The sequence below is a fragment of the Papaver somniferum genome, chromosome 9 (genome assembly GCF_003573695.1).
Source record: "Papaver somniferum cultivar HN1 chromosome 9, ASM357369v1, whole genome shotgun sequence".
Classification (NCBI taxonomy): domain Eukaryota; kingdom Viridiplantae; phylum Streptophyta; class Magnoliopsida; order Ranunculales; family Papaveraceae; genus Papaver; species Papaver somniferum.
In genome coordinates this window covers 24,726,726-24,742,596 of record NC_039366.1, presented here as the reverse complement: position 1 = coordinate 24,742,596, position 15,871 = coordinate 24,726,726, and the positions used below count along the sequence as shown (strand labels likewise).

Here is a 15,871-nt window from a genome sequence, read left to right as displayed (position 1 = left end):
TTGTTGCAGTTAAGTACAATAGATTTCCTATCATATAACGATAAAGCTTCATCCACAGAAATTGAGTACAACAGGTACCATTATCAATATACTCTGCTTCACAGGTCGAAAGTGACTGGGAGTTCTATTTCTTACGGTGCCAGGATGCAAGATTTTGTCCAACATAGAAACAAACATTAGAAGTATTTTTTCGATCTTCCACACATTCTACCCAATCAGCCTCTGAATAGTTAACAAGACTGTTATTAGTGTCCATTGAATATGACAGGCCATAGTCCATGGTACCTTTAACATATCTGATGATCCTCTTAACATCTTTTAGATGTGACTCTTTGGGATTTTCTTAAAATGTAACACAACATCTTACATTGAAAGCAATATCTGGTCTTGTTGCAGTTAAGTACAACGGACTTCCTATAATATAACGATAAAGCTTGTGATCAACAAACTTTTCACTCGGATTAGACTTAAGTTTTCCAGTGGTTGGCATAGGAGTTGCATCCTTTAGATAAATTTTCCAACCAAGTTTCTGGTATATTTTTCTTGAGATAGAAAAATATTATCTTTTTGTTACTGGATATATAAACCCAAAAGGTATGATAATTCTCCCACATTACTCATCTCGAATTCCCCGCTCATAAGATTTAGAAATTCATCAGTGAGTTTTTGGAGGTGGATCCATATAGATGATGTTATCCACATAGATTTGTGCAACAAGTACATTATTTTCACTCCATTTTGTAAAAAGTGTCTTATCAGCACCACCTATGTAGAATCCTTTCTGAAGTAAATTAAAAGAAAATTAATTTATCATACCAAGCTGGTGGTGCCTGTTTTAGACAATACAATGCCTTTTTAAGTTTAAGTACATGGTCATGTCGTCAAAAACTTTAGGTTGAGCAACAAAGAATTCATCCTTTAAATCTCCATTAAGAAATGCATATTTTTAAAAGACGAGGGTACCCAAATACACCACAATTTTTTATTTATCAACCTATAAGTGCGGTATCTTAAGTGATCGTCTATGGAAAGTGTGGAGACAATAAAACTTAAGTCATATAACTTGTGTGATTGTATATGGACGAGGTCAAGAAAATACAACAACAAGATATTTACTTGAAAATAGTTACGGTAAAAATCGATTCACTATTAGGATCGAAGTCAAGTAATTCGGATTAACGTACAAGTGAAATTTACTTTAATTATAATAAAACAATTATAATGCGGAATAATAAATTAAATGGCACAACAATATTTTGTTAACGAGGAAACGCAAATGCATAAAAACCCCGGGACCTAGTCCATATTTGAATACCCTCAGAATTAAGACAGTATACAAAATATAATACCAACTTCTTATAGTTGAGACCAAGTAGACTACCCCTAGCTACTTAGTTTCCTCAGTATCCCTTCTCCTTCGACTTCTAGACGCACGTGAATATCAAGTCCTTTGGATTGTATTCCAAACAGTAAAAAAAGAATCTGTTTGGTAACCACTCTAATCAATCTTTGCTACAAAGATATGTGACTGTTGACAAAGGATCTTTCATTTAAACTAAGAAACTCCTTTGTCTGGTTAGATCAATCTAAACTTTGATTACCGAAATAATCAAATTCTAGAGTCGCATACAATCAATATAGATCTCAAAGAGAAACTATAAGGAAACTCCAAAACCGAAAAATATTCTCAAGATATTAACATTAAAGTACCTAATTTCGGTTTTCCTATTTCCAATCAATTACCAAACCATATTTCCAAAAACTCTCATAGAAAACTTCTATTATTAGTCTAACACATTAACTAACAATATTTTCCAAAGGATATGCTTTAATTGTTGGTAAATAAAACATACATTATGAAAATCATAATTAAATGATTTTTAATATTCAGTTCGGGATCACCTTGAGCATCAAATAATATCTTTGAACAATAAATGATAAGAGTTATGTACATGTTCAAATGATGTCGACATCTAGAATTTTTTCTCTGCAAACCCTAATTCCAAGCTTCACACAAAACATAAAGATATATGTGAATATTGAAAACTCGATTTTTCTCCTTGGGATCGGTTATACCAAACTCACAATGTAAGTTGTGATCGGTTATACCATGTTTCCCAAACTTACATTGTGACCGGTTACACTTTGCTTTCCATAGGTAGCTTGTGATCGGTTGCACCTAACTTCCTGAGTTAGCTTGTGATTGTTACATTTTGGTTCCCAGAGAAACTTGCAACCGATTATAACTAACTTCCCAAATTAGCTTGTGATCGGTTACACCTTGCTTCCAAAAGGTATCTTGTGACCGATTAAAACTAACTTCCCAATGTAGCTTCTGATCGGTTACACCATGCTTCACAAAGTAGCTTGTGACCGATTACAACTTGATACACATCATAGGTTATGACGGGTTATACATTAAGTCCCAACATAAGTTAGGATAGGTTCTACCTTGTCATCCTCCACTGGTCATTCAACAAATATTCAATAAAGAACAAGACCAATCATGATTTCCCTTTCAATTATGAAAACAAGTTCATACATCTACTTCCTTAAACCAATGTGATAATACAAGGTTTCCTATAATGAAATCAACACCCATGTCTTATGCATAATCAAATAACTAAATACTCCGATTATGTCGATGTCGTTTTTACGAAGTTCCAAAAGATAAGCGTTTATACTTCGTCATATGTTTCCTTGATACTTTGATCATAATGTTATGACCAAGTCTAATCACTCGAGTATTATATACAAATATATACAAATATATACATCTTTGCATGTTATGTTTTTCAACATAGCACTATTTGAAAGATATACGTTAGGAATGGAAACAAGATCAAGTCAATATTACTAACGTCAAGTGGAAGGATGATGTCTTCGTTGTAATCGTTGCTTCTTCTCATTCTTCAGGTCTTCAGAGTAATACTTGTATGTCTCAATATTCCTAGACTTTCTAGTCTAACCTAAACGAAGTTGACTCTAATATTTAATCAAGCGACTCTAGATGTGTTTTGATACTAAAATATGAAAACCACACTTGACATACCAACGCTTGGTGGGTTCAACCGAGCTATGCTATAACAAGTCTTCTTTCACTTAACTCTTGACTTAGTCACAACTTCTGTTAGACAACTATCATTTTGTTACTTGTTCTTTCTCTGTATAAGTACTGTCTTAACAGTATCTGTAACAACTTAATGTTTCCTATCAATATCGGTTTTTGTTCATCTTAAATCTTCTCATCCTTTGCTAATTTTTCACAATGGGGTGTTATCACGATAATGTTCGAAAATCGTGTAAAGGCCATGCTCCTGCATTAGCATGTTAACGATATATGGCTCAAAGGGAGAAAAAGATCATGGTACTATTTCTACTTTATCCACGGGGAAAATTGACGAAATATTAATGGCAGGGACGAAGACAATGTAAAGCATGGATATTCAATCGTTAAATTCCAAAATTCACTACAAAGTATTAGTTTTTCAATCCCAAATCATTAACCAAATGATTTTTACATCCCAATAGAACATAAAACTCAAGAATCCATGACCCGATTCCCAAAAATCCCCTATATGAGGTGTATTTTCCCTCATCTTAAAAACCTGCCTCCGTTCCTGATTAATTGAGGACTTGAATCTCCATCGATCATCAGGAATACCTTGGAGGTACTAACTCATCTTATTAAATGGTGGTTTCGAGGTTCCATCAGAGGAAGAAGGAAATTGGTGGCCTCAAGGGGTCCCACTTGATGGTAAAATTGGTGGCTTCAATGGGTCGCAGGAAATTCAGTAATGATTAAACTGTAACCTCTTCTCTTTGTATTACCAAATGAACTGTTTTAGAATTCCAAAAAAAATCTGTAAATCTGTAACCAATCTTCAAAGAAACTACTGGTGGGGAAAAAGTGAGCATGGAAAAAATGAAAAGGGAAAAAAAGGGATCTGTCTTATATCTTGGACAACGATCTGTAAAACCTTAACTGAAGGTGATCTTTGTTTTCAAAATATTGAAAACTTTAACCTTGCAATGCTGGCTAAGATGGGATGAAGATTAAAAGAAAATCCCCAATCCCTTTCTGGTACTATCTTAAAATCTAAAATACCATCCAAATAATGATATCTTGCATATAAACACAAAGCCGAAAAGAAGAGATAGTTGGATATGGAAAGGAATGCACACTGGGGTTGAGCAAATAAAAAAGCACAGCCTTTGGATAATAGAAAATGAAGCTAATGTTAGCATATGGGATGACTATTGGATACCAGAATTAAAGTCACCAATAATTAGGACTGTTAATGGAGCTCATAACATAAACAAGGTAAGTCAACTCATGAACAACAATAAACTATGGGACATAAACATTCTAGAAGAGTGTTTTGAGAAATCTATGTCAATTACATTATAAATATTAGCATTCCTATTCAAGAGGTGGATGATAAGGCTCAACGGACCCTGACTTCTAAAGGAAATTTTACGGTAAAATCTCTTTACAATCAACAGGAGATGAACATAGAGAGTGGAACCAAATCTGGAAGATAAAGATTCCTCTATCTGTGAAGACCTTTGGATGGAAAGCAGCTCACTTTATACTTTCCAATAGTATAAGAGTGGCTGCAATTACCCCAGATATAAATACTACGTGTACTCTTTGTAACATGGGAGGGGAATCTCATACACATTTATTTATGCAATGCAACTTCTCAAAACAGGTATGAATGAACTTAAATTTTAGTATGGATTATGTTATAGAAGGTAGCATTGACTTTCATGATTGCTAAATGCTTGGTTTACTAATACAAACAGAGGAGGCTTTTCTTTAGAATGGTATGCATATTCTAGTATAACCACATGGCGTATCTTGAACGATGGATGCAATTGGGTATTAGAAAACAGAAACAAGACAGTGCAACAACAACTAATGATATAGTCAGATACATTAATAGTATTAAAAATATAAATAATCCAGATTACTCAATTTTATAGACTTTATACTATAATCCTATGGATGATGATTGTCTAGAGATAATTAGATATGACAATAGCATAACACATAACCAGTTAAGTTACACAATCAACAGAGCCTTGGCTATGATGAATCCCATAACTTCTTCAGGAATTGGGTTAACTGTGTTGATTTTGCGGGATATAATGTTGACGTTGAAAACTGTAGTACAATAGAAGAACTAGAACTAAAAGGGGCAGAAGCAACTATCCGGTGGGCAACAGAGACGAGTGGTCATAAAATTACCTTCCAAAGTGATTCAAAACCTACTTTGATGGTACTCTGAGGAATGTATATTAAAACAAGAGAAGATAGATATGCTATCAGTACAAATTTTGGGAACAATCATGCAACTATAAACTTTAGAGTTTCTTCTCTTATATTAAAAAATAGAACAGTCACACTTTATAATTCCGGTTCACAAAAAAGTGCCACTGTTACAAAGTATTAACGCAGCAGTCACTGGTCAGTTAACGGCTCCATTATGTCGCGTGTCAGGGTTATGTCAGTGATTGTAGTTACCTAAATACCCTTAAAACAAATCTCTAAAGCGTTAGGGCCGTCCGATCAGAGCCTTTGAAAACCCTAACATAAATACTACAGACTCACCTGCCTCATTTGCCGCAGCTGCTCAATATCTTCAGCTCTGAAGAAATGGAGATATGGTGGCGAAACCATGAATCATAGCAAAACCCATGTTCATACCCTAATTTGATTCTGTGACTTTGAAGGTGGGAGATAGAAAGAGGTAAAGTTTAACAACCCTAGTTTTATTTTGTGATTTTTGGATCAGTAATTAAACGATGGTCATTAGGGTGTAGATTCAGGTGAAATAAAGGTTGTTTGAATGAAGAATTAGGTACCGAGAATGGGTTTTTTGTAATTGCAGTGGTGATATTGATATTGATTGGATGGTGGTGGACTTATTTGAGCAGTTGCGGGATAAATCTGTTGATTACAGAGAAGAAGGAGTTGGAGGTGGTTGTCTGTGGTGGATTAGAAGCTGAGAAGATGGTGTTACTGTGATTGGAGGTGGTGGTGCATAAGAGATGAATCTCCTCTGTTGGGGGTTGTTAATAGAATGAATCTGGTGATGGTTTTGAGATGAGTTGTTAATGGATCTGGTTATGAATAGTGGTGTTGCTACTGCTTGTTGCTGCTCCTGGTGAAATAGATAAGGATCCTTACATGGCACCGGAACTTCAGCACGCATTCATGATAGTTATATCACATTCCCTGAAAGGGTTCACCGCTTCCTCTCTTTGGTATATAGCCGCCGCCGCCACCACCATCACCAGTTCATCACCATCACCTCAACAACTCCAGAGGGGTGTTTAAGACAAAAGTCAGACTGTTTTTTTTCTCAAAACAGTTAAGTCGGATGGAAACAGACCACTTTGCAAACACTGATTAAAGCTATGTTCATTTTGTAAAACTAATTAGGGGAGTGTGATCATTCTGTAAAACACCCTAGATATTATCTGGGTTGCAAATACGACAGTCTATTGTAACCTTTATGACATCAAAAACATGTGGAAGGGAGATAGTTTAGGATTTTTAAATCTGTTTAGCTTTGAATACTTCAATGCAAATGCAACTTACACGGTGTTAGTCCTCAAGGGAGCTGGGGGAGTTGGGTGTAGTTTTGTTTTTTCCCGTTAGTCGTGAGGGAGTTCGAGGAAGTCTCTTAAAATCCCCGTTAGTCGTGGGAGAGTTTAGAAGAGTCTCCCCAACTCCCTAGAAAACCTCGTTAGTCGTGGGAGAGTTTGAAAGAAACTCTTATAGTCCCAGTTAGTGGTAAAAATTAGAATGATAGGGAGATAGTTTTTTTTGGGGAGTTCTGGGGAGTTTATAGTATATTTTTGCCTCACTCCAAATCTCTCAAAAAAATAGAGATTTTGGGAGAGTCTCTCAAACTCCCTACACTCAACACACCAAACTCTCTCAAACTCTCAATACTCTCTTACACTCCCTCAAAATCCCCAAGATTCAAAATACATTAAACTCCCTCCAACTCACCGGTGAACTAACTCCCTGTTAGTCCACAAACTATTGTGGTTAGATACCACCTACCTGTGTAATAGAGGTGTTCTTCCTATTTATTTATGAAGAAAAAATGGGTCGCATTTGATTGTAACGCAAACTATCTGATTTTCTAAGCAACGGTCGAGTTTTATTCAATTTAGCTTCTTACGAAAAGAAAATACAAAATTCTTACAACTTTACTCCAAAAGTACTCCACATTAAGAATCTCCACCACCTCGTACAAACAACAATTCATTAGAGAAAAAATAATACTAGGTCCAAGTTTTATTCCAAAACAGCACCAATTTAAATCATAAACACTACTAATTTACCACATCCACACTGTATAATGAATCGTTACGGCTATGCCGGATCCACGCCAACCTCATGCAGGTCACCGTTCATATTATTACAAATGCAGCCAGATCCCTGTTGAGGTTACAGAGAGAAAGCAACAATTACGGCCGCAACAAAAAATGACAATACCCCATGACAAGCAAGACCCATTGCATCCGAAGAATCATCGTCGGTCGGAGAAGAATCCGCAGATTTGTCTTTAGAATTCGGAGCGGAACCCTTTTGCGGCTTAGGAGCAGCAGCGGGTGCAGGAGGACCAAACAAATCCAATGGAAGAAGAACCTTATCAATTTGGTAAACAGCCAACATATTATCACTATAAATTGTATTTGCAATCGTAGTATCAACCACACCGGTGGTAATATTAACTTGGTTTCCTGCTGTTGTAACGTTCAACGGGAACTGACCATTATTAGCATCTCCAGCTTGAGTTCTTAACGGATTACTAACCGTTTGGAAATTCGAAACCGAAAGAAACGATGGCACCACATGAAACTGAATGAGCTCAACTTTTTCTTGATCAGTAAGAGAATTTAGTGTACCGGATTTGAGATTTGAAAATGCATTATCCGGTGGAGCAAACATAGTTAAACCTTGGTTTGAATTGTTAAGTTGAGTATTGATTTGGTCTCCTACTTGGGTGCTCTTCAGTAAACGGATTAACGTAGTATATTGACCGGCTTTTTCGAGGATTTTTGTAATGTTTGTTGGACCTGCTGGCGCTGGTGCTGCAGCTGGTTGAGCTGCAATTGTGGTAACCTGCACAACAATTGTGATCACAACAAATGCCGAGATGAACACAATATGGTTCTTCATCTTATGATTGCAACAAATGAGAATGAATTAAATTGAAGAGAGGTTTTGATATCTTGAGGAGGAATGAGAAATGGGTTTATATTATAACAAGGGATAGAGCCAAGTTAGGTGGTAGTGTCCAGTCCGATACAAGTTGGCAGTAGGTCCGAATTTGCAAACCTTGAATTTCAAGTTTTGAGTAAGGTATGAAAAGATTTTGATAGGAGGTTTGCTTTGACAGGGAGGGAAATATGAGTGCTTGAAAGGGGTATTAGTAGTTATGACTGATTGATCTCAGAGATGGACCTGTTATCTCCTTTTTTGGTTGCTTCACATTCACTTCATATAATGGAAAGTAGGAAAAAGGCAGGTTTAAGGGGTTTTCACTATTATTGGACATGCCTTTATTTGACGAGGTCAAAAAATCTCAATAAATAGCACTAGAATATGCTATCCACCAATCAATTTTGGTGGTGGAGGGGGATGTAACCCGAATTTGCATGGAATCTTGCATTTTTGCTAGGGTGCACCAACTTGCTCGCATATGTGATAGGACGTGTATCCAGATATCTAAATTCTCAGAAATGGTTAGATATGTTTGCGTGGATGCCACCATCTGAAATTAGAAAACACTCCACGATACTGAAAATAAACAAGTAACGTGTTTTCTATGATTTGATTAATTTCTCCTTGTACTATTATTTTTAGAACAAGTGTTGACATTTTTTGGTAGTGCTCGGATCCTCCTTTCTAAAAGCTTAACCCATCAACTCAATTTTCCACGGCACTAACCCAAAATGGATTAAGTAGTGGATCCAATTAGGGTCTAGATTTCCTTTGGATTTGTGTTTGCTACTTAAATTTGCGCCAAACAGAACTAGCGTTTATTTCTTTAATTCTATCGATTTAGGTATGGACTAAATCTGTAACTGGGGAGCCAAATAAGAACAAGTAAATGCCCATAAATACTCTAACAAACCGGTGAAAATTTTAAAAAACCGATAAACCACATTGAATACTTCTTTGATCACAAATGACAATGTCCCCCAGATTTGTTTTCAACACTTCGATGCTCACTACAACATCATCCATTCTACTAACACTACGTAACCATCTCCCACCGTCCATATCTCAATATCTCATCACCTCACCCTAACATCACCCTCTCATTCACAATCCAACGTCTCTAAACCGTCAATCACCAAATCACTAAAATAAAACTGAACACAACAGATAACAAAATTTTCCCAGTAGAACCAATAGGGTCCAATACAGCTTGCTGTTGTGCCGTTGGTTCAACACACAGAAAGAAGAAGAAAGAAAAAAACAGCAGCGACTCAGTCTCAAATTCTCTTCATCTGAAATCCCCAAATTCAAAACCCTAAACCTAAATTAGATCATTGTTTTAGTATCACTGATTGATAGATTGAGGGTTACTCCAAAAAAAATCCTAGATTTTGATCTAATTTTGCCTAATTTTGAGTGGAAATCAGTGAGGATTTGCCCATTGTAATGATCTCATGTTATTTTGTGGATAATTTGAGTGTCAAATATGATGAACAGCCACAATAGCAACGGTATGATATCATCAACTTCAACAATTAATAATTCCCAATCAGCAACAACAGCAGGAGGAGTGAAAACCTATTTCAAAACCCCAGAAGGCCGATTTAAATTACAGTATGAAAAAGCTCATCCAACTGGTTTACTTCACTATTCTCATGGTAAAGCTGTTACTCAGGTAAAAAAAATTGATTTTTTTTCCTTAATTTTTGTTAATTGCTTGTGATTTTTTTTCTGAATTTTTTTTTCATTAACATTCCTGAATTTTAAATGAATTTTGTTAGGTAACGACAGCGTATCTTAAAGAGAAATCTGCACAATTGCCACCAACGCCGACTTCTAGTTCGAATGGTGGTAGTGGAGTTAGGTTGTTGTCTGCTGCTAGATTTCTAGGAGGTAGTAATGGGAGTCGTGCACTTAGTTTTGTCGGTGGGAATGGTTCGAGTAAAACGGTAGCTGGAAATGGTAGGGTTTCATCGATGGGTTCTGGTACAAGTACTAGTAATTCTTCGGCTACTTCGAATTATGATGGGAAAGGAACTTATTTGATCTTCAATGTTGGTGATACTATTTTTATCAGTGACTTGAATTCACAAGATAAGGTATGTTCGGTTATGTTGTCATTGTGTGGATTATGTTGAACTTTTGAGATGAAAAGGATACCAATGTGGTTAGTGTTTGTTGTAGGATCCCATCAAATCAATTCATTTCAGTAATTTAAATCCTATATGCCATGCATTTGATCCTGAGGCTAAAGATGGGCATGACTTGATTATAGGACTGAACTCTGGAGATGGTAAAAACATATCTTGTGTTTCAAACTTTGACATTTCTTTGGATATGTTCACATTTTTAATTTATTTTGTTTCGTGTATGTGTGTCGTTTGGCAGTGTACTCGGTGTCATTGAGACAGCAATTACAAGATGTTGGGAAGAAGCTAGTTGGAGCTCATCACTATAACAAGGATGGTTCAGTTAATAACAGGCAAGTTTACCTAGTACCTGCATTATGATTATGTTACCTTCAATGCTTAGGTTTTTCTGGTTCTTTTGGATAAACTGGTAGGGTGTCGGTGTCAATGAAGACTTTTGGTGTTCCCATCCATGTACCTTGAAAAGTTTGTGTTTGCTTGTATACTTGCTTTAGACATTAATGTTGTCATTTGATCATCAAACTTGGTTTACTTCTTGACAAATATGATAACCAACTATATCACGAGGATGATATTTACAACCTCTTGTATCATTGAAGAATTTATAGAGGTATTTCAAATGATTTCCTGGATGCTCTACATGCCAATTAATACTGTAATTTCTTCTCTTGAAGTGGTCTTCTTCCTCTTCTTTTCTTTTTACATAGTGGAAGATCATTCGGAAAGTTACCATTACGTTTCTTTTTTTTCTTGTAATGTTGATAAACATCAAGATGCTGAAGTATTAGGAGTACCTAATTTTATGCTTTACTGAGGGTGCTACAACATCCTATTTTCTTAAGATTATTTCCCCTTATTTTGTGCAAGAATTGTTTGTCGCCTAATAATAATATGAAACTAGCCCCACTGAAAGAATTGTTTCTTTTTTTTCTTGTAATGTTGATAAACATCAAGATGGTGAAGTATTAGGAGTACCTAAGTTTATGCTTTACTGAGGGTGCTACAATATCCTATTTTCTTAAGATTATTTCCCCTTATTTTGTGCAAGAATTGTTTGTCGCCTAATAATAATATGAAAACTAGCCACTTCCACTGAAATAATATATATGAAGCTCCCATTTTTCGGTTGTGTAGGATACTTGTTAAATGCCCCTCAGCTTCATGAATGTCAGGTATCTGCTCGCAGTTTATAAATATGCCAGCTACCCTCTTGATAGTTTTTGATAAGTGGAATCAAAATTATTATGGCCGTGTTATTCCTCTAAAATAAGGATTCCTGAGCGTATTATCTTTGTAGATCCAATAATTAATGTAAGCAACCAGCTTGTTGGCAGATGGAATATGCATATTTTAAAATGCCTTCTCTTCCACTGCATCTTGGTATCTGCCTGAATTGTATCCACTATCCACTAATCTCTTCCTAACATGTATGTGACATGATAACCTATCAAGCCAGTACCACTTTCTAAAGATGCTTTCAGCCTTAACTGTAAGAATATATTATTAAGTCTCTTTTTAAGAGTGCTAGACGAGTGTTTAGGATTGTGTAAGCGTTTGAGCTGAGGACCGTTTCCCTGTTATACTATCTTGGTTGAGGTTTTAGTAACCTGAACTAAAACATTCAGTTGCTTGAAACATCGATATACGCCAGAAACTAGTAACATATTCTTTTTTTCAAATAAGCGTATATGCATGAATCTCCCTCTCTCCTTGAGTACAGTACTATTAAGTTGTGATTAGCTTTTAGTCTGAACTGACCATTTGTAGTACTAATTTTTGCAGTCGATGCACTAATATGGCATGGGTACCTGAAGGTGATGGAACCTTTGTTGTTGCTCACGCTGATGGGAATTTGTATGTCTATGAAAAGGTGAGCCCACACTTTTCTTGGAACATTTTCTTGCTTACTTATATTTCACAAACTGACTTCTTATATGTTTTTAGGGCAAAGATGGTGCTGCTGATTCTTCATTTCCTGTTATCAGGGATCAAACTCAATTTTCTGTTGCACATGCGAGGTCCAGTAAGGTAGGTTTACATATCTACTTAACATTTGGATGCTCACTATCTTGAAAGTTACTTGTGTTTTTCTTTATATGCTTAAAGATTCTAATAATCTGATAATGAAGAACACAGCTGAGAAACTGGTTTTTAGAACTTTATTCAAATCGTCCGTCCCCTAATGTTACTGCCAGCTTACATATTGTGCTATACACTGTTTATAACAGTGCTGGGAACAACTGTTATATTATGGCCATTAAATTATAAACTGCTGGTGTGTATCTGAAGTGTTTGCTTACTTCTGATACTTCTCAGACATGGATTCGTTTTTCATTAATTTCGGTTGATTGGTGAAGGTGAAATTTTCTACTTAGCTTAGAACATACGAGTTGTTCAAATTTATCATATTGAATTGGCATGTTATTACTTGTTGAATATAGACTCACGCCATTAACTGTTGCATGATGAATCAATCAATACCTTTGCATTTGCGCATTATTATTTGCATAACACTGGGTTATTCAATTTTCTTTTGCTTCTGATTATTGCAGAGTAATCCTATTGCTAGATGGCATATTTGTCAGGGTTCAATTAATAGCATATCTTTCTCAGCAGATGGTACATACTTGGCGACTGTTGGAAGAGATGGTAATGGAATTATCTAAGACTCTTTTATTCATATCTGCCTTCAAGTTCCCCTTCAAGTTTGAAGTTCGATTCTATAGACTTGATTAGAAATCCTGATATCAATATTGTTATTTATATGCAGGTTATTTGCGGGTGTTTGACTACTCCAAAGAACAGCTAATTTGTGGTGGGAAAAGCTATTATGGTGCTCTATTGTGTTGTGCTTGGAGGTAAAATATTGAATTTATAAATTTGCGTTAATTTTGATACTTGATAGTATCTGCGAAGGGACAATGTGATTGATCTCTGAATGCTCTTTTAACAGCATGGACGGGAAATATATTTTGGCTGGAGGTGAAGACGATCTGGTACAAGTTTGGAGTATGGACGATCGAAAAGTAGTAGCATGGGGAGAGGGTCACAGCTCATGGGTATGATTTTGGTAAAATGGTTTATCTTATTTGTTTTTTTTTATATTTATTTTTCTTAAACACAAGCATCTCATACTTTGTTAATTGTTCGACTTGCAGGTTAGTGGTGTATCTTTTGACTCATACTGGTCATCACCAGCCTCAGATGGCACAGGGGAAAGTGCCATGTACCGGTTTGGTTCCGTTGGTCAAGTAAGATTCCCTTGCCCACTTTGAACTAATGGTTTATGGAGATAGCAACCAATTTAGATGTCTACCTCTTAGAAGTTATTTTGTATTTATATGCGTTGCATCTTGTTATGGGTGTAAGCAGGATACACAGTTGCTTCTGTGGGACCTGGTAATGGACGAACTGGTGGTGCCTCTTCGACGCCCTCCAGGTGGTTCCCCAACATATAGCACCGGAAGTCAGTCTGCTCATTGGGACAACAGCATGTGCCCAGTAGGTACCCTCCAACCTGCTCCCAGCATGAGGGATGTGCCAAAGCTCTCTCCCGTAGTGACCCATCGTGTTCACACTGAACCTCTATCTGGATTGACATTCACCCAAGAATCAGTTCTCACTGTATGCCGAGAGGGACACGTGAAAATATGGATGAGACCAGGTTACGGCGAACCTCAACCTACTAACAACAATTCCTCAGAGAACGTGCTAAGTACCAGCGCCAAGGAAAAGCCGCAATTGAGTAAAATCAGAATAACCCCTTAATAGTAGTGACTTGTATTTGTACTCTAATAACATTATTCAATAATCACTTGGTTTAGGGTAAAACGATTTTGGTTTTAATGTCTAACCACACCAGCTTCCACCTGTTTATTGGTCAAAGCTGTTAAATTATTTGTATACCGATCAATATCAGTTTAAACTTGTATGAAGTGGTAAAGATTATACACCACCCTGTTCCTCTGTAAATCTCTGGTGATATGTTGAGAGTAAAAGAGGTTACTCAGGCTTCCTCGCGGAGAACCGCCCACATCATCTAGGTTTGTGACATTGTTCTCTATCCTGGCACTGCTGAGACATTATGTTGCAAGAATAAATACATGCAACATGAATATAAAAGGAAAAGAGAACATTTTAGAAGTGTATTTAGTATCATTATTCTCTGTTGCAGGTCATCTCCCATTGAGAGCAGCTTCACCTTGCACCATCATTGTGCATTATGCAACCGTAGCAGTGCATGTTCAGGGATGCTGCTTCACTACCACGTTTGGGCTCAAGTCATCTTAACAGCAGCATGAGGTTGTCCTTGTGAGGTGTGATGCAAGGAACTGAAGTGCAAACATCCTAAACATAAAGAAAGAAAGGAAAAATGATTGAAGCATGGTGGGATAGGTAAAAATTCTAGAAGATAGTGTTCGGTGTAAAAAATGACTTTTGTTGTTGTTGTTTATGATGGCCTTTTTAGATTGCTCTTTTTGTTTTTCATTGGGTTTGCAGACACGTTTCCAGATCTTATAGTTGATTAGATGAATTTTTTTGTTAGATTTTTGTCATTGTCAACTACTCTGTAACAGCCCTGAGGCTTTCAATTGAATGTAGTGGAGTTATTGGCAACAAGAAACGGATCCTCATCTAAAACAACAAAGATTGGACCACCAACTTCATCTGCTTGTGCATATCTCTCCCTGCTACCACCATATGTCCTTATTTAAGGCTACTAAACCCCAGAACTGCATTATCTTTTTTTGGAGGGGTACCAACTCCAAAAGTGAAGTCAATAAAAACTGTTTTTTTTCTTCTCGCCACACAGCTCATATTCTTGTGAGCTAGTAAACAACACTATCAACTACTTCAGACGGTTCGCAATTTCCTGATTCTTGAGGTCCCCCAATTCTTAACAAGATATGCATTATTTCCTAATGAATGCGTGTTGAAAAAATGTGCATCCTTTTTGATGAATTTGTTGAATTTTTTTTTCAAATGGGTAGATGGAGGAAAATAATGTTTGTGGCATTCCGCAGTCCATGTTATGGCAAGACTTTAAGCGTGCCATGCCTTTGATCTTTTCGCATATATATCTTGTTTCAGTTGAACAACTACACGCTCAGAATGAAATAAGTTTAAATAAGAAGAGTAGAGATGAGAGACCTAGTTACACATCAATTATACGTTCCACTGCAAAAGCAACGTCAACAAAACGTATAGAATCATTCTGGAAGAACTATTGGCTTCGACCATATAGAGAAACAAAAAGGGATCCTAAATGTTACGCGGAATCCTACCTATATTAATTCCACCAAACCAATACCGGATGAGTGGTGGCAAAAATGAAATGAAAATGACGTTCTAGTGTTTATCCAACAAGCGATCAAGACGATGATGTATAAACAGCACGACCAACTTCTCAGATCAAAAATCCATAAGGGATAACAACGGAGTTAGCGTCGCAAATAATAATCATGGATAT

The 15,871-nt window shown here is 36.4% G+C and overlaps 2 protein-coding genes across 2 annotated transcripts; one reads left to right on the top strand and one right to left on the bottom strand.

Annotated features, from left to right (window-relative positions):
• Positions 1-7,156: 7,156 nt before the first annotated feature.
• LOC113309633 (fasciclin-like arabinogalactan protein 12) lies at positions 7,157-8,283 on the bottom strand. Its single transcript, XM_026558086.1, has one exon. The coding sequence runs from the start codon at positions 8,204-8,206 to the stop codon at positions 7,472-7,474; it is 735 nt and encodes a 244-aa protein (XP_026413871.1). The 5' UTR covers positions 8,207-8,283; the 3' UTR covers positions 7,157-7,471.
• Positions 8,284-9,213: 930 nt separating this feature from the next.
• On the top strand, positions 9,214-14,964 carry LOC113309631 (probable catabolite repression protein creC). Its single transcript, XM_026558083.1, has 12 exons — positions 9,214-9,926; positions 10,033-10,350; positions 10,436-10,544; positions 10,640-10,733; positions 12,184-12,271; positions 12,346-12,429; positions 12,954-13,050; positions 13,172-13,259; positions 13,355-13,460; positions 13,560-13,652; positions 13,774-14,444; positions 14,576-14,964. The coding sequence occupies exons 1-11, from the start codon at positions 9,738-9,740 to the stop codon at positions 14,167-14,169; spliced, it is 1,662 nt and encodes a 553-aa protein (XP_026413868.1). The 5' UTR covers positions 9,214-9,737; the 3' UTR covers positions 14,170-14,444; positions 14,576-14,964.
• Positions 14,965-15,871: the final 907 nt, after the last annotated feature.